At 59.0% G+C, this 26,651-nt stretch overlaps 2 protein-coding genes across 10 annotated transcripts in view; one reads left to right on the forward strand and one right to left on the reverse strand.

Moving 5' to 3' along the window:
* Positions 1-80: 80 nt before the first annotated feature.
* Positions 81-2,814, forward strand: IRF7 (interferon regulatory factor 7). Its single transcript, XM_077773367.1, has 9 exons — positions 81-365; positions 450-612; positions 693-903; positions 1,132-1,187; positions 1,280-1,487; positions 1,649-1,744; positions 1,824-2,339; positions 2,424-2,542; positions 2,622-2,814. The coding sequence occupies exons 1-9, from the start codon at positions 346-348 to the stop codon at positions 2,775-2,777; spliced, it is 1,545 nt and encodes a 514-aa protein (XP_077629493.1). The 5' UTR covers positions 81-345; the 3' UTR covers positions 2,778-2,814.
* A 515-nt stretch (positions 2,815-3,329) lies between these two features.
* The window catches only part of PHRF1 (PHD and ring finger domains 1), a 29,255-nt gene continuing 5,933 nt past the window's right edge, over positions 3,330-26,651 (reverse strand). For 5 of the 9 annotated variants that reach the window (XM_077773355.1, XM_077773353.1, XM_077773351.1 and 2 more), the window contains exons 4-18: positions 24,465-24,688; positions 21,232-21,315; positions 19,744-19,862; positions 16,297-16,394; positions 15,821-15,996; positions 14,851-14,980; positions 10,655-10,782; positions 9,514-9,695; positions 9,117-9,236; positions 8,462-8,616; positions 5,262-7,850; positions 4,817-4,974; positions 4,412-4,672; positions 4,187-4,315; positions 3,330-3,696 (exon numbers count right to left, since the gene is read on the reverse strand). In XM_077773355.1, coding sequence (XP_077629481.1) covers positions 3,553-3,696; positions 4,187-4,315; positions 4,412-4,672; positions 4,817-4,974; positions 5,262-7,850; positions 8,462-8,616; positions 9,117-9,236; positions 9,514-9,695; positions 10,655-10,782; positions 14,851-14,980; positions 15,821-15,996; positions 16,297-16,394; positions 19,744-19,862; positions 21,232-21,315; positions 24,465-24,688 — 4,697 coding nt within the window. In that variant the 3' untranslated portion in view covers positions 3,330-3,552. The remainder of the gene's footprint in view (positions 3,697-4,186; positions 4,316-4,411; positions 4,673-4,816; positions 4,975-5,261; positions 7,851-8,461; positions 8,617-9,116; positions 9,237-9,513; positions 9,696-10,654; positions 10,783-14,850; positions 14,981-15,820; positions 15,997-16,296; positions 16,395-19,743; positions 19,863-21,231; positions 21,316-24,464; positions 24,689-26,651) is intronic. The other 4 variants (XM_077773356.1, XM_077773354.1, XM_077773352.1 and 1 more) reach the window with 2 other exon arrangements.

The following is a 26,651-nucleotide window of genomic DNA, read 5'->3' on the forward strand; positions in this document are numbered from 1 at the left end:
TTTCGCTTTCCCGCGGCGTCCGGGGCGCCCCCGCCCCCGCCCCCGCGAGCGACCGTCCCGCCGTGTGTCTCCGCAGGGCCCCGCCAGCGCCCTCGCCCCGCGCCTGGGCCCTGGCTCCACACCTGCGACTTCATGTGTGCGCGCCGCACGTAGCCCGCACATTTGTGGTCACACCACGGCCACCGCCGCCAGGAGTCCCGCGCCTCGGCGACGTCGTGGCCGTCAGCCCTCCCCCCGCCTCTGTGGCCCCAACACCTTGACATCTGGCCACGCTGCGGTGGCCCGCGGGCAACCCTCCCAGCACCGGGCGCACCCGCCTGTCCGCGCCACTGCTTCGAGGGAGCGATGGCCGCCGCTCCCGAGAGGTGAGCGCCTGTCCCACCGCCAGGGGGTGCGGCCACGCCACCTGGCCGCCCGCGCCCCGACCCTGCCTGTCGCTCCGCCCGCAGGGGGACCCCGCGCCCGCTCTTCGCGGACTGGCTTCTGGGGGAGGTCGGCAGCGGCCGCTACGAAGGGCTGCGGTGGCTGGACGCGGCCCGCACGCGCTTCCGCGTGCCCTGGAAGCACTTTGCGCGGAAGGACCTGGGAGAAGCAGATTCGCGCATCTTCAAGGTGGGAGCCCAGCCTGGAGGGAGGGCCGGCCCAGTCCTGGCCCACACCCCTGGGGCTCACACCTTCTTCCCCATCGCCAGGCCTGGGCCGTGGCCCGCGGCAGGTGGCCGCCCAGCAGCGGCGGCGGAGGTGACCAGTTGGCTGCAGAAGGCCCACTCCGCGCCAGCTGGAAAACCAACTTCCGCTGTGCGCTGCACAGCACCCAGCGCTTTGTGATGCTGCAAGACAACTCGGGGGACCCCACTGACCCGCATAAGGTGTATGCACTCAGCTCCGCGCTGGGGTGGAGAGGTGAGCAGCCCCCAGAAGTCAGCAGGTCCAGGGCAGAGCTGCGGTGCAGCGGGCACACTGGCACTCTGTGCTGGAGATGGGCTCTGGGGCAGATCTGTGGTTTCCGAAACTGGCCTGGAAGAGGCAGGTGCCAGGTTGTTGGGGAGGGCGGGGAAAGCTGATGTGGCCTGCTGGCACCCCATACCCAAGTGTCCCCAACTCCAGAGTCTCATCCTGGTTCTCCCTCAGAAGCCCCAGGCGCTAAGCAGGGGCAGAAGGCCCGGGACGCCGCCCGGCCCTTGACGGTAAGGGTGCTTCGCCCTCCTTGCTCCCAGGTGGGGACCTCGCCCCTCAGTGGAGCTGGGAGACACTTACGCTGGCCCTTCTTCCCCTGCAGGGTGAGCTCCTCAGGCCGTGCCCGGCAGGATCTGCTGCTGAGAGGTGGGGGCCCGGGCCGAGCTCGGAGCCCTGTGCCCCAAGCTCCCCTTTTGGCCCCGCTGGCAGTGCTGGGGACCTGGTGCTCCAGGCTCTAGAGCAGAGCTGCCTGGATGGCCATCTGCTGGAAGCTGCGTGGGGGTTGGATCCCATCCCCCCGGAGGCTCCTGGTGAGAGGCTGGATTGGGTGGGTTGCTCTGCCTTGTAGGGCCCCGTGCCACGGGGAGGCGCCGGCAGGACCACAGAGTCCTTGTGGAGAGAGATGGAGGGCTAGAGACCGGGCCAGCCACAGCTGGGCCCGTACAGCTGTTTCTGTGGTCACCCTCCTCAGGCCCAGAGCTCCCTGACATGGAGCCATACCTGCCTAGGGCGCTGGAGATGGCCCCCAGCCCCAGGCCTGAAGCCACCCACCAGGCCCAGGTGACAGGTGAGAGGAGCCAGGGGGGCGGGACATGAAGGAGGGAGGGGCTTGGGGACACGGTGCCAGCTTCCGCCTTCCTCCCCAGATGCAGGCCCAGCCCCAGCCCTGGAACCCTGGCAGCCGCCACAGGAGGTGGCACCCGGCATCCGGAGGGCAGGCGCACAGGTCTCGGCCGGGCCTGGGCAGCCCCCACAGATCGGGTTACAGGCAGAGCCCAGCTTAGGGGCCCTGGATGTGACCATCATGTACAAGGGCCGCACAGTGCTGCAGGAGACCGTGGGGCACCCAAGCTTCGTGTTTCTGTATGGGTCCCCAAGCCCAGCCGCGGAGGCCACAGAGCCCCAGCACGTGGCCTTCCCGAGCCCGGCTGAGCTCCCAGACCAGAAGCAGCTTCACTACACAGAGAAGCTCTTGCAGCATGTGGCCCCTGGTCTGCAGCTGGAGCTCCGGGGCCCCAGGCTGTGGGCGCGGCGCCTGGGCAAATGCAAGGTCTACTGGGAGGTGGGCGGGCCCCTGGGCTCTGCCAGCCCCTCCACAACCCCCTGCCTGCTGCAAAGGAACCAGGACACCCCCATCTTCGACTTCAGCACCTTCTTCCGAGGTCAGTGATGCACCTGACTTAGGGCCGTTGCGCTGCCAGGCCCCTCTCCTGCCCTGCCCCGCTCACCACAGCCCTGCCCTACAGAGCTGGTGGAGTTCCGGGCTTGCCGGCGTCGGGGCTCCCCGCACTACACCATCTACCTGGGCTTCGGGCAGGACCTGTCGGCTGGGAGGCCCAAAGAGAAGAGCCTGGTCCTGGTGAAGGTGAGGGGCGGGGTCCTGGGGGCAGGGCCCCACGTGCCGCCCCCCGCTCCCCCGGGGCCTGACCACTCCCTCCCCACAGCTGGAGCCGTGGCTGTGCCGGGCACACCTGGAGCACGTGCAGCGAGAGGGGGCGTCCTCCCTGGACAGCGCCAGCCTTGGCCTCTGCCTGTCCAGCGGCAACAGCCTCTACGAGGCCCTGGAGCACTTCCTCATGGAGGTGGAGCAGCCTGCCTAAACCCTCTCCTGGTTCAATAAAAAGAACTCAAGAACCAGTGCTCGTGTCCTGACCAGGGGTGGGTTGAAGGTTGGGGCTGGGGTTCAGAAAGAGCCCCCCCAGGCTTTGGGGCTCACCCCGCACACCCAGGAAGGGAGGTGAGCACCCCTGCACCCACCCATACACCCGTTCTCTTCTGTCTTCACAATGAAGAAACAGGCCACACGCTTTGGAGCCAACAAACTCTACTCAGGATACAAAACGCTCTGGGGACAGCAGGTGTTCGCGCCTGCCAGGTGTGCTGGGGAGGGGGACACGGGAATGGCTGGCTCTGTGCTGTGTGCAGGGCCCCCCTTCCTCCCTAATCCACCAACACTGTGCTCTGCCCCGTGGGAGGCAGCTAACGACGTCACTTACAGAGCATGACAGACAAAGTCTGGGAAGGGCCTTCCCTTACCAGGATGGAAAAGAAAATCAGGCCATCTGGGAGCTGGGTCAGGGAGCCCCCGTCCATTCCCCCCAGACCCCTCCTGATCACCAAAGGCTTCACCTTTCAAATACTGAGTCAATCAAGAAGTTTCTAAAGATAATCCATTTTTGATAAATTAGAACACCATGGAAACAGTGTGTATCTATAATATACATATAAAAAAGTCTGGTTTTAAACTGTGAGCAACACAGGAGCGCGGACCGTGTGTGACCACAGGAGTTCTGGGCGGCTCCAACCTTTCTGCTCCCGCCTCTCCCAACAGAGTCACTCGGGGACAGGGCTGGCGCCCCCCACTCTGTGCCTGGCTCAGCTCTCGGTGCTCTGGGGGGGCGCCTCCTCACCGGCCTCTGCCTTCCTGTGTCTGCGCATGTGCCTGTACTTGTCCACGTAGGCCTTAACCAGGTTGGCCACCTTCACAGGGTTGATCTCCCCACTCTTGCTGTGGCATATCTGGGGTTGGGGGAGAGGGGGAGAGGCACAGGTTACTCAGATGTCCCCATGCTGATGATGGGCCCTCGGGGTCCACATCACAAGGGACAGATCACGACACGCATACACCCGCCTGCCTTGCACGACTCCTCAGGGTCCCTCTCCAAGCAGGACAGGTGTAGCCAGTGGGCCACAGACGTGAACCTGACGCCTGGGCCTGAGAACTGCACACCTGCCGGGGTCCTGCCTTTCTCCCGGCCGCAAGTGTGGTAAGCTAACTACTCTCTGCCACTCAGCCTTTTTAACCAGTGACAAGGACACTGTTCCATCCCCTCACACACACCCATGTCTACTCTTCCGATGAGCTACGGTGACAGGAGAACAGAAATGGCCTCTGGCTGCACAGCCCCAGGCTGGAGCCCCTTCCTGAGAGTCCATGTCCGTGGGAGACGGCACAGACCCTCCCCCACGACAGTGCAGCAGGGCGTGGCGTCCACCCGCCCACACCCACCTTCTGCACCGCCTTGCGCAGGATATCCTTATACTCGTCCTTCGTCACCTCCCTCTTCTGATAGAAGGGCTTGATGGCCAGCTTCACCTCCTCCACCGCCCGCTCCTGCATGTGCAGCTTCTTCATGTACTAGGAGCAAGGACACCTGTGACCACCCCGCCGGGGCCGCATGTGCGGGCAGAGCCCAGGAGCACCCTCTGAGGAAGAAGGAGGGCCGGGACTCACCTCCTCATTCTTGGCTTTCTCCGCAGCAGGCTTAGGAGCGGCCGCTCTCTCCTCGGCGTTGCCGGCGACAGTGGTGTGGCCGGCGGGCTCTGAGGCCGTGGTCAGGGCGGTGGGCACCGGGGCTGGGCTCTGTGCAACCCCGCAGCTCGCCAGGGGAAGGCTCCCCTGCAGGATGAACTGGACCGCGGGCTGGCTGGCTGGCGCGTAGGGCGGGAGACTCAAGGGGACGGCTGGGGCGGGGGGCAGGTTGGGGGTATAAACCTGGGCAAAAATGCAGACCGCTTAGTGCAGAGCTGAGGCTCCCAGCTGGAAGACCCCTGGCAGAGAGGAAAGTCCCGCAGCCTCGGCCTGGCACAGTCTGTGCGGCCTGGCACACGACCGTGTCCCTCCAGCCCAGGCACCCACCTGAGAGGGCTCGACGTCGGGGAAGCCAGACTCTGCGTGTGCATAGCTGGGGGCAGGAGGCTCAGAGAAGGGTGCCTGCTGGAACCCCACCGTGGGACCCATGTCTTCCGTTTCCCAAACCCCTTCCCGGGGTTTCTGGGGCCTGTGGAGCGGCGTTCCTGAGGATCAACACAGGGGAGGTGGGTGCTCTGTGGTTACCCCTGGGCCAGAGGCTGCTTCCTGGCCGGAAAATTCCAGGAAAGCATCCCAGCAGCAAGGACCACAGGCCAGGCTGCAGCCACCTCCCTGCCCCATGGCCTACGCTGCTGAAGTGACCAAAGAGTTCCATGTGCCACTCAGGGAGAGAAGGCCGCCCTCACATGCTGGGGGCCACTCCGGGCCCTCCCCATCCTCACACGCTGCCCCCGGCCACCCTCACAAGGGCCCACCGGAGAGGCCTACTCACGCAGGCCTCGGTCCTCGGCAGGGGCGCCACCCTCCGCCTCCTGTAGGTTCCACGTGACTCTCTTCACCAGGGCTTTCGCCCGCAGCAAGGGGGTCTGAGAGGGTCCTTCCTCCTTCCCCGCAGGCACCCCAGGTACAGCCTGGCTTCCCAGGGTGCTGGGCGCCACCGCGGCAGCCACAGCCGCGTCCTGCTGGAGCAAGGGCTTCTCCTGGGAGCCCTGAGCCCGGGGCGGGGGCTGTGCAGCATCTTCGTCGTGGATCAGTGACACCTCGCGTCTGACGACAGCCAGGTTGGTGTCCTGCTGCTGGCTGGCCGGGGGCGCCACAGGATTGGGTGGGAAGTCTCGCTCTGGGGAGGAATCTGTGCTCTCTGGAGAGGGCGGGGAGCTCATGTCATCAAGCTGCATGAAGAACGCGTCTGTTGAAAAATCCTCGAAGACGTGTCCTGCCTCGACAGAATCACCGTAATCGAGGTCCTCAGGCGGACACTCCGCTGGCATGTCTGGAGCCTCCGGGTGGGCCTCGGCCCCTGCTGGAGAGGCGTCCGCGCCCTCGGAGGCCGGCGGCCCGGCTGGCTGCTCCCTGTCGGCCTTCTGCTCCTCCTGGGGAGGGGGCGCCAACTTCCTCTCTGGAGAGCGAGGCCTCGGCCGCTTCTCATGGGAACGAGGCCGCTGGTGCTCCCGGGACCTGTGCTCTGTGCTTGGCGACCTTGGCGACCTTGGCGACCTTGACTTGCGCTTCCTCCGCTCCCGGGAGCTCCACCTGACGCGGGGCCGCTCCCGGGGGCTCCTCTCCCTTGCATGCCGGTGCCTCCGGGCCCTCTCCAGGCTGCTGGTGGGGGAGCATTCCCTCCCACGAGACCTGGACCCTGACCGCCTCCGCTTCCTCCTCCTGCTCTCCCTGCGTTCGTGGGAGGAGCTGCCGGGACTGCCTGAGCGGGACCGTGACCGGGACCGTGACCGTGACCGTGACCGCCGCCGGCCGCGGCCCCAGGAGTCTCTCCTCCTCCTCCGGCCCTCATCCTTCGCCTTCTTCCGCTTGGCTCGCTCGTGGCTGCTAGAGTGGTCACTGGAGGACCTCCGGCCCCGAGCCTTGGGCTGCGACCTCTTGGGGTGGTCTTCACCCACTGGCGGCGACCCCGATCGCGAGCTCCTGTCCCCGGAGCGGGAGCCTGAGCGGGAGCCTGAGCGGGTCCTCCTGTGCTCCCTGGCCTCGGCCCGCTTCCTCTTGGCCTTCTTCCTGCCGCGGGAGCTGGATGTGGAGCGGGAGCAGGACGGGGACCTCAGCTCCACGACCCTGTGGGTAGTTGTCTGCGCAGCGTCTGGGCTGGGCGGTGCCTCCGGCTCTGCATCGGTCACACAGGTCACCGTCCGCTCCTCTGAGCCAAAGAAGGTGCTGCAGGGCAGCCGGTCCTTGTCCTCCCACGGCTCCGGCGGGGACGGCCTCTGTGCCCTGGAGGCTGCACCCTGGCCCTCAGTGGCTGCCTTGCCCAGCCCCTCGGCAGCCCCCTCGCCCCGGAGTTCGAGCGCACCGGAGGAAGACCCGCGAGGGGACTCAGGCTCTGTCCCGAAGACAGTTTCCACCGTGTAGGAAGTGACACAGCGCACCGTCTGCAACGTTGGGGCCTTTGGGCTGTTGATGGAGATGGTGCGCGTGATCTCAGAAGGCAGGAGGCCAGAGCCCAGGCGCTCGGGGCTGCTGCCGGCGGAACTGGAGTCGGAGCCCGTGGGATCAAAGGGGTCGTAGATCTCACTCTTGAGCTGCTTGGTCTTCCTGATGGAGAAGAGGGGAGAGGGGTTCTCTTTCCTCTGCACCTTATTGTCCACAGGCCGGAACGTGTTACAGAAGCCGGGGTTGGAGAGTCTGCCGGAGTGCGCCGTGTTCCCGGGAATATTGATCCTGAAGCTCTCGAAGGTTGAGCTGACACCCTTCCCCTTTGAGGGTCCCAGTGTGGCAGGGGACTGGGAGCCGCCCCCTGAGCGCGTGCCAGGCTCCTGTGGGCCCCTGCTGCTGGGCTCGCCCTCCGCTCGGGCACTGTGGCCGGGCTGCCCAGGGCCTTCCCTGCCCGTGAGGCGGCTGATGCAGGAGCTGGGGATCTCAACGCGCTGCTCGCTGGCGGGGGCCGCATCCGCCCGCCCACCGCTGCCGTCCTCCCTTCTGACCTTCGGTATCCTGGGCAGCTCTGAGATGCTGGGCCTCCTGGGAGCTGGCTTCACGGCCTGTCCTAGCAGCGTGCTGATGTGCGGCGAGTGAGAGCAGCTACCCGAGATCTTAGAGGGCACAGAACTAAGGGGCGGGGCATGCCTGCCGTCTCTGTCACATCGGGGGGCGTCACTGTGCTTTAAGCCAGGCCCACTTACGTTTGACAGGTTCTGAGCCTGACCTGACAGAGGAGTCGCAGAGGAGTCCAGTCTCACGGCTGCCCCTGAGGTGAGAGCGGGGATGCAGGAGGGGGTGGGCCCGCTGTGGCAGTGCAGACCCCCACTCTGGAGCCCACTGCCTGGGCATGGCGCTCTGGGCTGCAAGCAGGCCCCAGGGCCTCTGCCGCCTCGGGACGGAGCACCGGAGCTTCTCGGGAAGGAAACGGGTGCTGAAAGACATGAGGGTGAGTGGCCGTCAGTTCCCACTGCCTCCTTTACAAAGTGGTCATTTTGTTAGCCCAGATACGGACAGCTTTCCCTCAGAAATTAGGCTTTTAAATTCTTATCCTTACTGGCTCCTTGGGCTGGAGCCCTGTGCTCCTAGGGGCGAGGGGTCCCCGGCTACACCCATGAGCACCACTCACTGGCCAATGGGAAGCGCCTGTACCCATTACACATCTGTGGTGCCCTGTGCCCCATGGCTGGGCACCCCCAACCCTAACACCTTCCAGGGCCCAGATGTGCGGGGAAGGGCTCCACAGAGGCTGGTTCCGTGGCTCTGTGAGAATGCACGCCAGCCACGTCACAGCCACGCAGGGTCTGTGGGCTGCCTGGAGACCCCACCATCACCTAAACTCTCAGCCTGTAAACTCTGTTCAGAAAGCAAAGTCGAATTAACGGAAACACGACTTCTTGCAGGAAACTATTGCTTCAGGTACGTTTTGAGCAGAAAACAAATTTTAGTTCAATGATCTCATCAGAAGCTGGGAACCAATGGGTCAACCTCCCAGGGCTCCCAAAGCGCTGCAGCAGAGAGGACATCGCGCAGGGGCCGCCTCACCTGCCTTCTTGGCACTGAGGGAGCCGTCCCGGTGGATGGTGATGTCCGCACTGTTCATCATCAGGAGGCTCTGGCCCGACAGGATGCTCCCCACCAGGTCAGGGACGGGGGCCTCATCCACCTCTGGTTCGGGTGCCACAGCGGGAACACCCCTCCTGCAGATACAGACCCACCGCTGCCTCCCTGCGCCCCCTGCCGCCCCCCAAGTCTTGCTGCCTCACTCCAAGGGGCCGCCTGCCAGACCCTGGCGTGGGGAAGGCATCAGACACCCTCCCCACCGCGAGCGGCTCTGACAAAAGACCAGCAAGCAGGTTGTCTGGAGGTGAGATCACCCGGTGCTTCTGGCCCCAACCGCTGAGACCGGCTATTTACTGGTTTCGTTGGTTTGGTTCTTTGTTGTTGTTGTTGTTTTCAATCAGGAGTGAAACAGAAGGAAGAAACCCTGCCAGGGGCGGCTGCACCGAACGGCAGCTCCGTGGCGGAGACGGGCGTCAGGAGCCGCCTGCAGCACACGCGGCCTGCCTCCTGCTCCCCGTGCCCCTGACCACAGCCCGTCCTCAACAAACAGCCAGGGAGGGCCCCTGGGAAGGGAGGCGTGCCTGCCCCCACAGGGCTGTGTGCCCCCCCCAGGACCACTGTCCCCGCTGGCACACACCTGGAGAGCCCCATGGCCACGGGCCTGGCCACGGGCCGGTGGGAGCGCAGCGCCGACTGGGACAGAACCCTCCTCTTGGCGCTCAGAGGGGAAGCGGGGTCCGCAGCCTGCTCCTCACTGCTGGGGAGAGCACACGGGCCAGGAGCCGTGACCCCCACGGAAGGCCCGGGAGACCCCCCCCGCACCCGCACACATGGCAGCACCTGTGCCCCAAAGCAATGTGGGACCCCCAGAGCGACTTCGTGGTTGTAGTGGCGGGGGCTACAGTGTCCCTTCTGGGCACCGCTGGGGGGGTCTGACGGGGCTGGAGACTCAGAAACCATCACCCTCACTGCACAAATGTGGGCTGAGGCCCACTGTCCGTGAAGAGGGGGGGGGACGTCCCCGCTGTGGTTACCTGTCAAAGGGGTCCAGCTCATAGGGGTCTCCAAAGAGCGACAGAGAGGCTACTCCGATGTCCGCACGCATCAGCCCGAGAGAGGGGTCCGCTGGCTTGTGCACCGATGGGATGCAAGCCCCGCGGACCGGACCCCGGAGGCCCAGCGTCCGTGCGATGCGGGACCGAGCTGTGGCTTCATTCTGAAGCAAAGTCACAAAAGGACAAGAATGGCAAACGAGGCTCCAGAAACACCAGTCCAAGCACCAGTCCGCACACCACGCACCGGACTGAATAAACGCCAAACCAAAGGGAGTCAGCGATATCGTCTCAGAGGTTTCTCGACAGCGTTGAGGACTACATCCCTACAGCCCCAAACCACGCCACGCAAAACCACCACCCAGGTGATGTCCACCTGAGGAGGAGGGCTGGGGGGACAGGCGCAGGCAGCAGCCCCTGGGGCAGGCACCCCGGCAGGAGGAATGCCAACAGCCGCATGCGGCCACCACCCGGCTTCCCGCCCCCCAGCAGTCCTGCCCCAGTGAACTGCCACAGCAGAGGTCAGGGCTCCGCTGAAAACTAGCACGGACGGTCGTGTGCGTGCACCCCACACGCGTTCACGTTAACTGGGCGCAGAAAGCATATGGAAGCGGTGAACACGTGAACGATGGCCAATTGAACTTTCTATGCTTCATGTACTGGTGCACTTCAACTGTCCAGCCCGGGAGCGGGAGCGAGACAGAGCACCGCAGAGCAGGGTGCACAACACAGGCTGTGCACACGCGGGGGAGGCCTGCACACTCAGTGGAGGCGCACACACTGGGCGGTGCACACGTGGGGGAGGCCCGCACGCTCAGAAGGCCTGTGGCAGGCAAGCGAGTGAGTATGAGGAACGGCCTGAAGTGGACGGTGTCCACAGGTGACCTACTCCCTACCCTCTGGCCCGTCTGTCCCCCTGCACCCCACAGGGCCCAACCCTGGGGTGCCCGGAGCCACACACGACCCCTCAGGACACCTGGCTCCGAAGGGTCCTGGCAAAATTCCTGTCCTAGCCCCACCTTTAATCTCTGCTGCAGAAAATGTTCATTTTTATTGGTGAATCTCTAAACACAGAAAGGAAGCTTTTTCTGAAAGTCCCACCACCTGCTATCCAAGGGGCTACCTTTGACTTTTTCCCTTTTCTCTTCTTGGCGCGACCCTGACGTTTCTTAGACCTTGTCCCGGATCCCCTGCTCTTCACAGATGACCTGGACTGGGTCTTCCTTCTTCCCGACACTTTCTTCCGCCTTCCTACAAAGAGGACATCGAGAGTCTGTGCCTCACTGCGAGCCCGGAGGCTCCCGGCCCTCCTCTGGGTGTCTCCCTTTGAGACGCTGTACACCGCCACGCCCCAGCATACAGACAGCTTCACGTAGTGGCCTGGGGTTTTTAAACGGACAAGTAACACGACGTAAACGACAGTGCTTCCCCACAGAGGAGCGAGAGAGGGAACGCAGCGCAGAGTGAGGACAAGTGTGACCTTGGAGTCTACTCTGATCTGTAAATCTGACTTTTATCACCAATAAATTTTTTACATTATTATGACACAAAACTAAATGGGAGGAAAACAGAAAAATCCCTGACAGTCTAGTTAGTACAATGAAACAAACAACCCCAGGTCCGTAGTTGCGTGGCCTCTCCCAGCAGACTTAAAAACCGGCACATGTATCTAGTAACACATCCCAGAGATTCAGACCACCAACACCCAGGCTTCAGGCCGGTCCGTCCCCTCAGGGGTGCCACTACGGGCTCGGGGGACCCTAATTCTAGGATACTCCAACACCCCTGGAAAACCACAGGGGCCTCAGCCTGGAAGGCAGGGATTCTAAGGAGACAGAGGGATCGGCCCTCATGGCGTCTGCAATTAAAACACATAGAATGTATCTACATCCCTGAGTTCACCATGGTGCTAAATCCCCAAGTGATCCCTGCTGAAGGAGGCTGCTGCCACTCGGGGCTTCTGAGAAAGGAAACAAGCCAAGGCCTTAATGTGCTTTGTCCATAGAAACCACAGGAGCGGGAAGCAGCCAGAGGAGGAGGAAGGTCCCTCGGCACCTTCCTCGGTGCGAGCGCAGGTCTGAGCGCTGAGCACAGACACCACAACCAGGCCCAGCAGTCACTGCTGCTCCCCCAGGCGGCTGGCAAACAGCTCAGTGACCCGCAGCTCCACCACCAGGCTGCAGGCAGGCGAGGGTGGCCTGCGGGCTGCCTGCCAGGGAGCGGCCCCCCGCGGCGGCCTGGTGTCCCCACTGAGACAACACAGACACGTACCAGGCCTGCTGCCAGTGTACCGTGGGTCTTGTTTGGCTCTAGATTCAAACATATTACCTTAAAAATATATTTGAATATATTTTATTATTTTTAAATTATTTTTAAATGTATTTGAATTTATATTTGAATATATTTTAATGAATATTTATTTTAATAAAATAATATATTCTACCATATTTGCAACACANGTTTTTATTTATTTTTGAGAGAGAGAGAGAGAGAAATAGAGTGTGAGCGAGGCAGGGTCAGAGAGAGAGAGGGAGACACAGTATTGGAAGCAGGCTCCAGACTCTGAGCTGCCAGCACAGAGCCCGATGTGGGGCTCGAACCCACGAACCCAGAGATCATGACCCGAGCCGAAGTCAGACACTTAACTGACTGAGCCACCCAGGTGCCCCCACTTACGACACAATTAGAACCCAACACTAACAGGGGCGCCTGGGTGGCTTAGTCGGTTAAGCGTCCGACTTTCGCTTGGGTCATGATCTCGCGGTTCGTGGGTTCGAGCCCCACGTCGGGCTCNATTTCACAGCGTTAAGGAATTACGTTCCCCTTCTCAGGTGCAACGACGATACCATGCTTAACTTAAAAGAAAAAAAAACAGGGGCACCTGGGTGGCTCAAGTTGGTTAAGTGTCCAACTTCAGTTCAGGCCATGATCTCATGGTTTGTGAGTTCAAGCCCTGTGTTACGCTCTGTGCTGACAGCTGGGAGCCTGGAACCTGTTTCAGATTCTGTGACTCCCTCTCTCTCTGCCTCTCCCCTGCTCATGCTCTGTCTCAAAAATCTATAAACGTTAAAAAATAATAATAATAAAAGGGCACCTGGATGGCTCAGTTGGTTGAGTGCTGACTTCAGCTCAGGTCACGATCCCACAGTTCATGAGTTTGAGCCCTGCATCGGGCTCTATGCTGACAGTTTGGGGCCTGGAGCCTGCTTGGATCCTGTGTCTTTCTGCCCCTCCCCGCCTCCTGCTCGTGCTCTCTCAAAAATAAACATTAAAAATATAATTAAAGAGGAGACTGAGTGGCTCAGTCGGTTAAACGTCTGACTTCAGCTCAGGTCATGATCTCACAGTTCGTGGGTTCGAGCCCTGCGTTGGGCTCTGCGCTGACAGCTCAGAGCCTGGAGCTGCTTCACACTGTGTCTCCTCCTCTCTCTCTTTGTTCCTCTCCAACTCATGCTGTCTCTCTCTCAAAAATAAATAAAAACATAAAATAATTTTTTAATACAGGAAAGGATTTAGAAAGGAAAAAAAGAAGGAAAAAAAAAAGACATGAAAGAGGTGCAACCAGGTCACATGGGAGGGAGCAGGTGAGCGGGGGGAGAGTGAGGCCAAAGCCAGGTAGCATGCCGGCTAAGTGGGGACTCTATTCATTCCTCCCAATGTTTCCACAGCTTTGACAAAAATCTGGAAAACGCATAAGAACTCACTACAAAGCCAACAAAATACAACCAAAACACAGCAAAGAGGCACAACTCAGCACGGATCTGCTCAGATGCCCGAACACTGGCAGTGCACGTGTGCCAGGTGCTTAGTGGGGGATGTGAGGGACAGAGGAGGTCCCCTGCAGTCTCGCCTGCTCAGCGCTGGCAGGACCCAGCCATGACCCTAGAGAAGCCGCGAGCAGGCACGGTGTGAGCCCCAAAGAGTCGGGTTTCTGATGCGAGGAGACCCAGGAAACCCTTTACAACCCTGAGTCCTTACTCAAGAACCGTACGACCTTGGCATGGATTCCCCAGCTCCACCCACCGGAACGGGCCGGGAACGCTGACCGAGCACGGGCCGAGAACTCTCAGGGAACTCAGTTCGCTATCCTGAGTCCTGCTTTGGCAGAGGGGGGAGAGGCCACAGAGGGCACGTAGACACAGGAGTCTGGGACAGCACCGAGTCTCTGCCCCAACGGTGGGGGACACAGGGCACGGTGGGTCGCATCCGACACACACCGAGTCACAAGGAGGCGCACTGGCGTGGTGAGGACGCACGCCGACTGCACCGAGCGCCGGCGGGACCGCGCAGCACTCCGGCTCTCAGGCTGCCGACGGGTACAAAGTTGGCGTGACCCTGGAGGCACATTTACCCGGTGCGCCAGAAGTCGGGCCCTGCGCTGGCCGGAGACAAATGAAGCCCTGCCACCAGGAGATGGGTGCAAGGACGGGCAGAACTCCGCATCCTGGTCCTTCACGGCCCCAATCAGAACACAAAACTGACCCTTGACGGGAAAGGGGATAAACAAACTGCAGCCTTTTCGTGTCATGGGGAGGCCCCTCAACAACAAGCAGAAGCCAGCCCATCACTAGCACACACAACCACACACTCTGAGCGACAAGCCAGACCACACTCAGTGCCTCGTGAAGGTCTTGTTATGTGAAGTCTGAAACCAGGCAAAACTGACGTCCAGTGCTAAGGACACCAGGGCTGTCTGGCTGGAGCCAGGAGGGGCAGGATCAAGCAGATGGACGTCATGTCTGTCAAACCTAGAAGCACTCAGAGTGGATGCACGTACCGCGCTCTATCTCAATAAAGCTGACTTTAAGAGACCTCCGATCATAAGCTACTGAATAAAACAGGAATCTGTGAGGCCACACGGGCTTACACATAACCGAGGGGGAGAAGGGAAGCTCCCCGTGGGAGCACAGCACCAACTAAACCCAGAGCTCAGAGAACGTAGCAAGAAAACAATGAATTAATCATTCTAATTACTCCCACACAGAGAAAAGCCCAGAATCTGGGTCGTCCTGGTGTAGTGTGGCATTTAGGGGAAAAAAAAGGGCAATTCTGCCACAAAATCCTCCAGAAGCTTCCTATCCAATATCACGGAGGCCAAGTGGCCCTGATGCACATGCAGAGAACTTGGGCCGCAGGGACCTCACCGCCCACAGCGGGTGTTCACAAGGAACACGTGGACAGGACCCAGCTGGCCCATGGAATGTCCGTGTGGCGTTTCTGCTACTTGTAGAGACCAGGTGACGGGGGCAGAAGTGGCTCTGGGGGCACTCCTGGGGGGTGAGCGCGTGGCCCTCACCAAGCCAGCACACCTGGGCTTACCTGCTCTTCTCCTGCGTTTTGCAGGGACACGGGGTGCCACGGGGCGCTGGTACACAGCAGTGCTCAGACCGGCAGCGACAGCCTCGATGGTCTCATCCAGCAGAGAAGACATGAGGTACCGTGGGACATGCTACACGGGAAGGAGGGTGCTGTCAGCAGGGCGACCGCCCTCAGGCTGCCCATGCCACCCGCTGTGCCCCACCTGGGAGCCCTGGAGGGTCAGCTCCGCCCCTGCCACTGCCAGGCTAACCGCAGAAGCCGGGCGGCCACGGCCTGGAAGCAGTGGACCCGCTACCGAGAGCTTCCCGCGGGCACAACAGGGCCCAGGAGGTCCTCCTGAGAAGCAAGTTCAGGGCGAGAATAAAGAGTGAGGACCAAGCTGGTCACACGGAGCGAACGACACATCGGACGCCGACAAGACAGGGCACTGTGCTGGTGCAGAGCCACACGGCACAGATACAGAGAATGGGCTCGGGAGACAGGGAACAGCAGCTGCAGGGCACCAGGTGGAGACGGGGGTGGTGAGGAGGGGCTGCAGGCATCAGCGATGGGGGCATGGGGCGCATGCCCCCACAAAGCCCTCCGACCCCTCCCCATCAGCTGAGCACCCCTGGGTGAGCACCCCGACCTCTGAGAGGCCCCCCTGCCCCCGGCTGCTGTTGCTACAGAAAAGCAGCCCGGCACAGGGTGCACACTGGGGGGACGACAGGCGGGCCGCTGCGGGACCCTCCTTCTCTGCTCGTGCTCCCTCGGGCCTGCTGGGTTCCGCCCCCCGCACGGCAGCCGGGGCACAGCGCCCTGCAGCGCACACCGTGGCCCTCGCAGGCCCCACCTTGCTGACTGCAGCCCTCCGTGTACCCGCTGCCCAGAGCACTCGCACAGCCAAGGTGCACCAAGACGGGGGGTCAGTGTCCAGAGGGGCTGAGCCAGGAGTGGCCCCGCAGCGGGACCGGCAGTCACATGCGCCCACCTGGATTCTCCTGGCGGTGGAGATCCGATTCCGGTTCACGGTCGCTCGGACTCTCTCGCTCTGCCGTGTCCTGGCAATGGCACGGGTCCTCCCCGTGCGAGGCCGAAGCCGGCTGGTGGTGGGCACCACATCCGCCCAGAGCAGGGAGACCTCCTCCTCGCTCACAGGACCTGCATCTGGGAAAAAAGAAAACCCTGGACTGATGTGGAGCTGCCACACCCCCACCCTGGCAGGGGGGCTCTCCCTGGAGTCTGGGCTGCACTGCCCGAGAGCCCTGCAAGTTCTCTCACGAGACCAGAAGCAGCCTTCCCGGTCCCAGCACTCCCTGAGAGGGAAACGATGCTTCCCCGATGCTTCCCCGCAGCACTCCCTGCCTGAGAGGGAGGCGGTGCCCCCACGAGACCAGAGCCCCCTGCCCCGCACTCCCTGAGGCGGAGCTCTCCCTCACTGCTCCCTGCCTGAGAAGGAGGCATTACCAGCGGCAGGAGCAGCGCCAGGAGCAGCACATTCAGGACAGAACCATTCATTCACTGGCACCTCCTGGAGAGGAGGATCGAGACACTCCATGTGGTACCTACGGAACAAGAGGTGGCAAACAAGCGTCAGCCCCCCTGCTACAGCTGAGCGGGCCACAAAAGTCATCCAAACGTGCCCCAAGGCCGCCATGCACCCTGCTATAAACCAAACTGTGTGCCCCGAAAGAGAACGCCCAGTCTAACTGTATTTGGAGATGCGGTCTTGGGGAAGTTGGGGAGGTGGGGGGGGTTTAAATGAGGTCATGACGGTGGGGCCCTGAACCATGGACCCAGGTCTTAAGGAAAGGGAGGGACCCAGAGCCCCTTGTCCCCAGCAGAGGGAAGGCCACAAGCACACAGCAAGCAGGCACTGCTGGCAGCCTGAAGTCTCCCAGAGCCTGACCCTGAGGCACCCTGGAACCTACCCGGAGGACATGGCCCAGGTTGCCTGCTCAGAGCCCCACATGCAGACGGGGGACCCCTGGCTCCTAATGTTCCTGCAGTCCTTCCCACGGGCGTGCTGGGCACCTCTGCTCCCCAAAACGGCCCCGATGGCCTGAGCCCCACAGGAGAGACACACTACGTGGAGGGACTGAGCTAAGAAAGTGGTCACTTGACCAGGGCCGCTGCATCCTGTGGGGGCTCCGCAGATGTCCGTGGCAGGGGTCTCACGCCTGCCTGTACCTGGAGGCTCATCTCTGGTTGGCAGACGTCAGCTTGCCCTTCCCTCACCCCACTGTCACTCAGCAGCCCCAAGAGTTTCAAGGGCTGACACCTTACACTTCACAATCCAGTCTGAGAAGCTTGGGGTGGAGGACAGGGGGCTGGGGAGTGAGGTTCTATGTGCTGAAAGTAAACGGAAATGTTGCCCAACCATGGTTTTCCAGGTGCTTCTATCCAGTCTTCATGGAAAACAGCCTGGGAAGAGTCACTGCTGGCACAGCAGCCTTCTCCAAACTTCACCCCAATCCCGCAGACAGCCCCGAGCCAGGCAAAAACCCATGCAGACACCCTGCCAAATGCCTGCAGACCTGGGCGCAGACTCAACCCCGTTTAATGACCATGGATGCTGCTCATGATGCTGACATACGAAGACCCAGGGACCCAGGACGCCAGGTGGAAACCCTCACTCTGTGAACCCCTTGCCAGGACCTCACATGAGGACCACAAGGATGGAAGGGGGACTCCTCCTGGAATGTAACCCAGGCCAGCATCAAGTCCTAGGGAGCACCCCAAAACCCCAAGTAGATTCCAGTCTCAGAAGACCCTCCCCTCATGGTCTCAGGAACAAAATCTCACAAATCATCCACAGATTCAACATGGGTCACCCTACGTTCTCACACCAACTCTGAGCCTCGAGCAGAGGCCACCGGTGCATGGTGACCGGTGCCCAGCCCATGTCCAGGAGTCACCCCACGGGGTAGACTGCTTGTGGACTCACTCAGGGAGGGCCACAAGATGCTCAAGAGGATGGGGGCATAGCTCCCGTGCCAGGCACACTGCTCTGCCCAGCAGCCGCAGCCACTGAGAACGGACCGCCTACCCAGCAAGGACAGCCAAGGCTATGTGGCTACTGTTTTCCTAGTCACTGAACCTCATGATAAGCAGACAAGTTTGAAAAATCAGAGATGATCTTTACCTTGTTTTCTGTAACACTGAAAGGATCTGGCATATTCCTGTTATCTATAGAAAGCCTTAGGATTCCATTTTCTGAAGAACAGTGGAGGAATTTCAGAATTGATTCTTAAGTTAGAAAATAACTGTTACAAAAATTGAGCAGACTGCAGGGGCGCTTGGGTGGCTCAGCTGGTGAAGCGTCTGACCTCGGCTCAGGTCATGACCCATGGTTTGTGAGTTTGAGCCCCACATCAGGATCTGTGCTGTCAGCTCAGAGCCTGGAACCTGCTTTGGATTCTGTGTCTCCCTCGCTCTCTACCCTCCCCCAGCTCACACTCTGTCTCTATCTCTCTCTCAAAAATAAATAAACATTTAAAAAAATTGAGCAGACTGCAAATATTAACAGTATGAGGATGTTTGAATATTTAAGATCTACACTTAACAGTTCTAGTATTTTATATCTCACAGAATTTTTCTGTACTTTGAGTGCTACGCTCAAGGCCAGGAGAAGGCAAACAAGTTCAGCATTTGGGTGGGGGGCCACGGGCTGCAAAGGAGGGCCAGTGACCAGGGCGAGAGGCAGGCCTTCCCACCCCAAATGGCCTCTCCTGCAGCATCCGGCTGGCCTAGGCCCTTCCTTCACATGCCCAGAATGGCCACAAACACAGAGAGAATCTGTTTTTTAGGTGTGAGCAGAGTTCTGAGTGCTAACTAAGCTACCCTCTTGGCCCTGGGTCCCCACGAGACTGTGTTTCTTTAGCTTCCTGCCTCCATTCAACCCCATCAGTAAATTAGCACAGGGACGGCAAGAGCAGGCACTGGCTCCGTCCAGTCACCCAAGGCACCACTCTCCTGTCCTCCAGACTCACAGCAACCAGTGACCAGAAGCCATCAGACACGGCAACTCCCAGGGACCCCACACTGTAGCATTCATCCAGCAGGCGTACAGACAGAGGCTTGCAAGAAGGGAGACCAGACAGTGTGTGTATGAGCCGAGAAGTGGGACTGGAGAGGGAGGCCCCTGGGAGGTGCCTTAGGAAGATAAAGGCACATGGCATCTGTCTGGGGAGGGAGGCACCAGGTAGGCGGGCCCCGGTCAGGGGTCAAAGGGAACAAATTCTGTGCTTCCGGGACAGGCTCTGAGCCACCAGAGCTTTATGCTTCCTGCCTCCTGCTGCCTCTCAGCTCAGCCCTCAAAAGGGCTACCTGTTACCCAAGAGAAAATTCCAGACCTACCAGCCTCCCAGGATTCTCTCACTGCCACTTGTGCCCCAAAGGAGAAGTTTCTACAGCCCTCTTACCACAACCTTATGGCAGAGAAATTCCTCAGACACCTAGCGATGGCTCACTGAGAAGAGGAATGTGCTGGAAGGAACCTGGGCCTGCTGGACACAGGGTCACCTGGCCTCACAGAAAGCAGGGGTCCTGCACAAGTCCTTCTCTGGGTCCTCAGCCCCAACTTCTCACGTGTCTCTCACCTTTCTCAATCTTGATGCATTATGTGCATCTTTGTAAGTCACTTCAGGATACCTTGGGGGGAACAGGTAGAAGGTATAAATAGCGGGAATAGAAGAGCCTGGGACACAGTGTTCCAAATACCAGAGGCGTGGCCTTCCTGAGCATGGCAGAGAAGATCCGTGGGCACGAAGCACAGAACAGCAGGCCTGTGCGACTTCCCTCTAACAGGTTAACTTAAAAATTTGGTCTCAGAGGGTGGGCTTGGCAGGGATGGGGGCGCCATGGCTTCGTCTGCCTTAGAAGCAGAAGCCGCAGGGAGAAGCCCGTGCTCACCCCGCGTCACAGCCGTCACAGAGAAGCAGACGGTCTTCCCGGTCGCTCCTGCCGCACACCTCGCAAAAAGTGGGGTCTTCCTCCTCATCCTGTCTGGCTCTGGCGTTCTCCACTGGAATCTGAAAGCAGAAAAGTCCCGTCGGGTCACACAGCAAGCAGAGCCCGAACCCAAAGTGTGGCTGCTAGGTCGACGCAGAGCACATAGAGCGGCTTCTCGATACCCACATGGGCTCCGCGAGCCCCGGAGGCTCTGCAAAATGCACATGCCGACCACGTGTGGGCAGTCCGAGGAGAGGAAAATCGAATTCAACAGAGAACAAAGATGACCCGCAGAAAGGTCCCTCAAGGCGAGCAGGTGGGGACCCCCAGGGCAGCAGCGCTGGAGACGTGAAGAGGGAAGCAGGATAGAAGAGAACCGTGGAGGAACACAGCGGTCAAGTGTGCCACTGCGCTCGGCTGGCAGCCCTCCACAGGCAGGTGTGGGGACGCAGCCGTCCTGTGATCCAGGTCACGAGACGCGCCAGGTCTTTATATACACTTCCTTCCAACAGGACATCACCCCAACCCCTGCCCATCTCCCCAGAGCCACAGAAAGCGGCCTCCATGCTTCTCTGTGTCCGTGTCAGCCCCCCAGGTCACACATCCGAGCACTCGCTCTGTCTTTACTCCAAGGGCAGGGTGGGGTGGGGGAGGGGCGGCTCAGGGTCCTGCCCAGCCTCCTGCATCATCTGCGCTGGACCTGGATTCACTCTCTGATCTTCTCCAACTGTGCTAGTTCCTGTGGCCCTTGGACTCCCCCCCAGACACACACACAGGAAAGGCTCGGGCCCACCCGCTAGGCTGGCAGATGCCCCGGGGGCATGAAGACCGCCTACATGCAAACGGACGCCCAGGGTCCAGGGAAGGAGAGCAGCATCTGGGACAGGTGACAGAGGCCCACGTGTGCAGAAGCACAGCTGCCACCTCCAGCCCAGCCCACGAGCAATCTGCACACAAAGAGCCACGTGCCCACATGCTCCGTGAATAAAACAGCAGGTCTACGGCTGCAGGACACATGTCGCAGGCCTGTCTCTGAGGCTCCATGAGGCTCCTCAACAACAGACCGAACAGGAAGCCGGCACCGAAGAACAAAGGAGAGCCCCTTCCTGTGCCCAGCCCCCCTCACACACAGCCCCGCCCTGCCCAGCACCGTCAGACAAGGGCGTCCTCACCGGGGGGCTGGCCTCCCTCCCCCCACACCGGGGCTGTCGCCGCTTAAGAGAAGCTGTGAGCTGCAGAGAGGGCACGTGGAGAGGGGAGGCCGGGGGAGAGACGGGCCACGTGCGCCCCCTGTGGCTGCTCCTGGCGTTCGCGTTCGGGCTCCAGATAACCAGTATTTACTCACTGCAGGAGCACAAATCACCCTGTGAGAGAACATTCTCCCAACAGACAGGGACTGACACGACATGGTGTGGCGAGGGGTGCCTGTAGCACAGCATCTACACTTACCTTCTTCAAGATTTTACCACCAAACCGAGCTCGAATACAGATACATTTAAATATAGTTCGATCAACTGGACAGGAATTGGCATTCTGTAAGAAATCAAAATTGCATCAGAACCCTTTAGGATCACTTTCATGATGAATACCACACTCAAAATAAAAAATTCCCTTAGAAATGAAAAATTCGTCTTACACTGAAAACCAAATTTTTACACTCTGTGTGCCCTGTGCTGAGTTGCTGGGAGCACAGCACGAAGCCAAAAGACAAATGCCCACCTTGCAGAGCTGTTCTCCTGCTGGGGAGGAGGGAAGACGGGCTAGCCGTGTGTGCATGTGTGTGTATACACGCACACACATATATGTACACAAGCGTACACATGGCACATACCTGCTAAATGCTAGGCAGGGAGTGGGGTGAGCAGGTCCTGGGCTGGCCTCCAGCCAGGTTACTGGCCATTCTGTGTCCCCACCCCAACCCCGGGCTGTGGTTCAAAGCCTTTACCAAAGTTCTCACGCACGCACAACATTGCTCAACATCTGTTTCTGAGTGAATGTTGGTATTTCCTCATGTAGTGTGGCTACTCTTCAAATGTTGCAAATCTTTTTTCTTTATTGATATTGTTTGGACACACAGAAATTCCTTGTTCTAAAATGCCTTTATCACATATACCATACATAACAACATGCTCTCTTGGGGCGCCTGGGTGGCTCAGTCGGTTGAGCGTCTGACTTTGGCTCAGGTCATGATCTCACGGTTCGTGGGTTTGAGCCCCACATCGGGCTCTGTGCTGACAGCTCAGAGCCTGGAGCTGCTTCGGGTTCTGTGCCTCCCCCGTCTCTCTGACTCTCTCATGCTCACTAGCGCGTGCTCTCTCTCTCTCTCTCTCTCAGAAATAAATAAAATATTAAAAAAACTTTTTTTTAAATAACATGCACTCTTTTTACACGTCTATCGCTATTTTTACACGTCTATCTCAAGGAGTTCTGACAAATTTACATCGTGTGGTCGGCACCCAAGGCCTCCAGTGCCCCTCCCCAACTCTGCTCCCCTGGAGTTCCAGATGCCTGTCCTGAGGACAGGCTCTGGCTGCGCACGCCGCTCTTCACCAGCAGGTGGGGCCGAACAGCCACTGGTTCAGTGCCGGTTCCCGCAAGGTGGGCAAAGAGAAGTTGCCCGCACACCTGAGGACGGGCTGCGCAGATGGACTCACGGCCTCTCTCCAGCTCACAGGTCAACAGTGCGTGAGCCATGTGGCTGGACATGTTACACCCCCTCCGATCTGGGAGGTACAGGGGCTGCCATCCTGCCGGGGCTCCGGTCTGACCTTCTGGCACCTATGGTGGCATCTCACGATGGCACCACACTCCCGACGCCTGTGTCGCTGCCCGTATGTAAACACCTCTACTGCTCTTGCGCTAAGACTCCTTCCCTGTCCTGACAGCTGCCTGCATCTTCCCGCAAAGGCTTCCCAGCACCACTTGCTAACTTCCAATCCTGAGTCCAGGTGGCGCTGTGTGTGGGGTGTGAGCGGCCCCCTCTCCCTCCATCTCTCGTGTGCGCCTGGAGGGCCCCGCTCCCCGCAGTGTGAGATGCCACCCGCTGTCCGCTGCGTATGGTCGTCCTTACAGGTCCCCGCCAAGCTCTTGGGGCCCGGTCTCCACTCCCGGACCAACTCTGGTGTACTCGCTATAGTTCTGTAATCTTAACATCCAGCAGGTGACTGCCCTTTTTCAAATAGACTGTCAATTCTTGGTATTTTCTTTTTCTCCTCTACAAATTTCAGAGCCCTGCAAGGCTCTGATGGTCCAGTCAGGACAGCAGTGAGCATCATCACCAATGCCATCTCTCTGAGGCGGGATTTCCCTTCCAGAAAGTGCTTTCTTCAGTCTCAATGGTTTTAGAAAAGCTCTTTAAAGGTCTCACGTGTCTTTTCAGAACTTCTACGTACACTAGAACTTCTTAACCCGGGTTAATCTCGTGTCTGACAATCTTGCTGAACTCCACATTACAACAGCTCATTGGTCAACTATCTATATTGATAACTTACTATTTGTAAATAGCAACTTTTCCTACATGATACTCATACCCTTGTTTTCTCCCTGTACTAATCCAGCACAGCATCGACTATGAGACAGACAACCCACCCCCTGCCGTGTTCCTCAACTTACAAGGCTCTGCTGGCCACGAAAACCTAAACCTTGATCTAACGTGTGCCATGGACCCAGCACCACAGAGCAGGAACTGGTGGTACCAGAGACAGGGAAGGAGCCCGCAGCTGTGTGGCCATGTGGACAGGTCACACAAACCCCCACATATAAGTGCTCTGAGCTCTCCAGAAAAACGGGGAACAGGGCTGGGGTTAGAGGCTATGGTGTTATGGTCTCTCTCGCTGGGTGAGGTGGCGGCATGGAGATCTGCTACCTTCATATCACATCCGTGTTGGTGAACTTACAGGACAGGAAGAGGATGAGACGAAACACAGAAAGCAGACTTAACAGTTCTTGAAGATGGGGGTTGGGAGCACACATCACTCTGCCTGTACTATTCTACTTCTTTGAGATTTTTCACAATAAAAAGTTTAATAAGGAAGGGGGTTACTGCTTCTAAAGTTCATCATGAAATACACTATATACTTCTGGAAATTCCCTTCATCTGTTTTAAGGATCACTCCCTTTACTGCTGGTTATCATGATTCAGTGCCAAACTGAATCACATGCTTTCTCTGCATCTAAGAAATGATGCCATCTTGCGGGGCCACAGCACACAAGGCTGACTCTGCTGGCCACAGATTGCCCCTAGGTCATTCAGGATTTTTGCAGATGGGTCCCCAAGGGATACTGACCCATAAATAACCCTCCTCTGTCCTGCCTCCTCATCCAATGCTCCTCAAGCACACCACCCCACAGTGAGCTTCACCAGCAACCCCAACAGCACACCAACCAAGCAAAGACCAGGCTAAGACCCAACCCTGTGGCTCCAACTTCTACTGTAGAACAGAGAGAACCACCCGGCAAAAGGCCAGCAACTGACAGGGTCACTTATAAATGGAGAAGGGGCTGTCCAGGTGGCTCAGTCAGTTGAGCCTCTGATTCCTGATGTCAGCTCAGATCATGATCTCATAGGTCATGATCTGGGGTTCTCTCTCTGCACCCCGCCCCCTTCCAAAAAAAAAAATAAATAAATAATGAATAAATGGAGAGAGGTCATCCTGAAGGAAGAACCTTGGAGCCCTGCTCACCTTGGACCATTCCACGATACAGTCCAGGCAGAAATAATGGGCACAGTTCTCCGGTGTCCCCAGGGCCTGGTCCTGGAAAGCATTGAGACAAATCGGGCAGCTCTCGGAATCATCATCAGAATTAAACGCGCCACTGGCTTCCAACTTCCCCTGAGTGTCCACCACTGCCACTAATGTTTCCATGCCTCCTCCTTCTCTTCCTTCTTCTTCAGAATCTTCAGAGCCTTGAGAAAGAAGGAACACAACTTTGTGAGTCGGGATACTAAAAGCAAGCAGGTCACAACTGCACTCAGAAAAGCGTGTTTCCACATCCCCTTCCTGCAGCCCTGCGTGGTGTGACCATTCCTGGGCACCTCACCTGAAGCTGTGTCCAAGCTAAGGGGATATGACAGTGGCTGAGTGACCATACCAGCTCCTCTAGCCCTCCTCTGGATGCAGAATCAAAACCCTCATGATCAGGGCAGGTTCCCAGGGGCCACGCCCATCTGACACCTGGGTTCCCCCGAGGTAGCCCCACTCGGCACAGCAGCCTCCAGACGGCACCAAGTGCCCCAAAATGCTTCTCAAAACGATGTTAACAAAGCATGTGCCTGAGTAAGACCTCCCTTACAGGTCTCTTGGTTTTCTTCTTTCGGGACGTAGAGAACATATATTCCTAACTAAACAATTCGGCCACAATAGTTCTGATCAGTTCTGAGGCTGGGACTTGACCAGCAGAAAAGGAGACACTTTTGAGTTCAGCGCAGCAGCTGACACATGCGTTTAGTTTTCTCTTCCTCCCAAACTCCACTAAAACAGAGACCTGATTTCATCTGCACCAGAGGTGTGGCAGGCAGGGTCCTCACAAGCCCCCAGCACTACACCCCATCCAATCCATTAAGTGTGGACACAGCAAGTGACTCAATTCCCTCTGCATGGCAGAGGAAAATAATCCCCACCCCCCGCAATCACGTGACTCCTCTAATAGCCCTGTTCCCTGCCTGGTTGCAGAGAATGAAGTCAGAGGGATGTGCTCCTGGCAGGCCTCTTGGAAAGCAAACAGCTGGCGTGAAGTGCTGATGAAGGGAGGCCTCTACGAGGAGAGGACAGGCTCTGTCCGACAGCCCTACACCCACGAGGGTCTGCCGACAAGCAGGAGCCCTGCAAGGGGACCCTGAGCCTCAGATGGGAATCGTGGCCCTGCGACCCCTTGACGCCAGCTGGTGAGACCTGAGTGAAGGGCCAGCAATCCACATCTGAACAGCTGGCCCCAGAAACATGGAGATAATGAGTGCACTGTCCTGAGCTGCCAGGTTTGTGACAATTCGTTACACGGAAAGAGAAAAAAAAAAAAACCCTAATGAAATTAGCATGCACAAAGTTTTGGAAAAGGCCAGGGGGGAAGCTGCATGAAAATGGACTTTGCTCAGCGTTCCTGCTTTGCTAAAGGGCTGAGAAAGCAGAAGCAGGCTGAGGCCCGGTGATCAGGTTCTTCCAACTGAATTCCCAGAGGCAGAAGAATTGTCCATCTGAAGGACCTTGTGCAGCACCTCAGCTCACAGAGCAACGCCTCTGAAGTCTCTGAGGGACAGTGACCGCCACTGATGAGGGTGGACAGACCTGTGCAGGTGTGTGAGGCCCGAGCCATCCGCCTCTGCCCAGCCCGTCTCAGGGGCTGCTTGAGATGGTCCCCACTAGAGGGGAGGGCAAACGGAGCACGGTGCTGATGCGGGCGCCAGCTTGGCTGGGCAGCAGGCCTGGGAACCCAAGCGCTGAGGAGCACAGGGTCTCTGAGAAGAGTGCGCCCGCTGGAGGGAACAGGGTGCTGTGAGGGAACAGGGTGCTGTGAGACGATGTGAGATGACGCCCTGAGCCGGCCACGGTGACTCAGGCTCCCTCATCCGTAACAGCTCCCTGCGGAGCATGTGAGCGCGCAGCCTGGGGAGTGGGGGTGAGGCCACAGATCAGAGCCCTAAGTCCTCAGGTTTTACGGTAAGACTCAAACAGATAATACTTAAAGTTGGAAACTCAGCAGGCAGCAATCAAGTGATTTTCAGGAACAAATACTAGAGCAAAAAAAGCGACAAGCAGAAGAGGTGCCCCTGGGAAGGGCCAGGCCTGTAGGGGTGCAGGGAATGTCCTTGTAGGAAACTCCCTTCTTGATGTCTGACTACACTTCCTATAAGGACACCTTTTACGCCTCAAAGA

Source organism: Crocuta crocuta, unplaced genomic scaffold (genome assembly GCF_008692635.1).
Source record: "Crocuta crocuta isolate KB4526 unplaced genomic scaffold, BGI_CrCroc_1.0 scaffold1161, whole genome shotgun sequence".
In the NCBI taxonomy this organism is placed as follows: domain Eukaryota; kingdom Metazoa; phylum Chordata; class Mammalia; order Carnivora; family Hyaenidae; genus Crocuta; species Crocuta crocuta.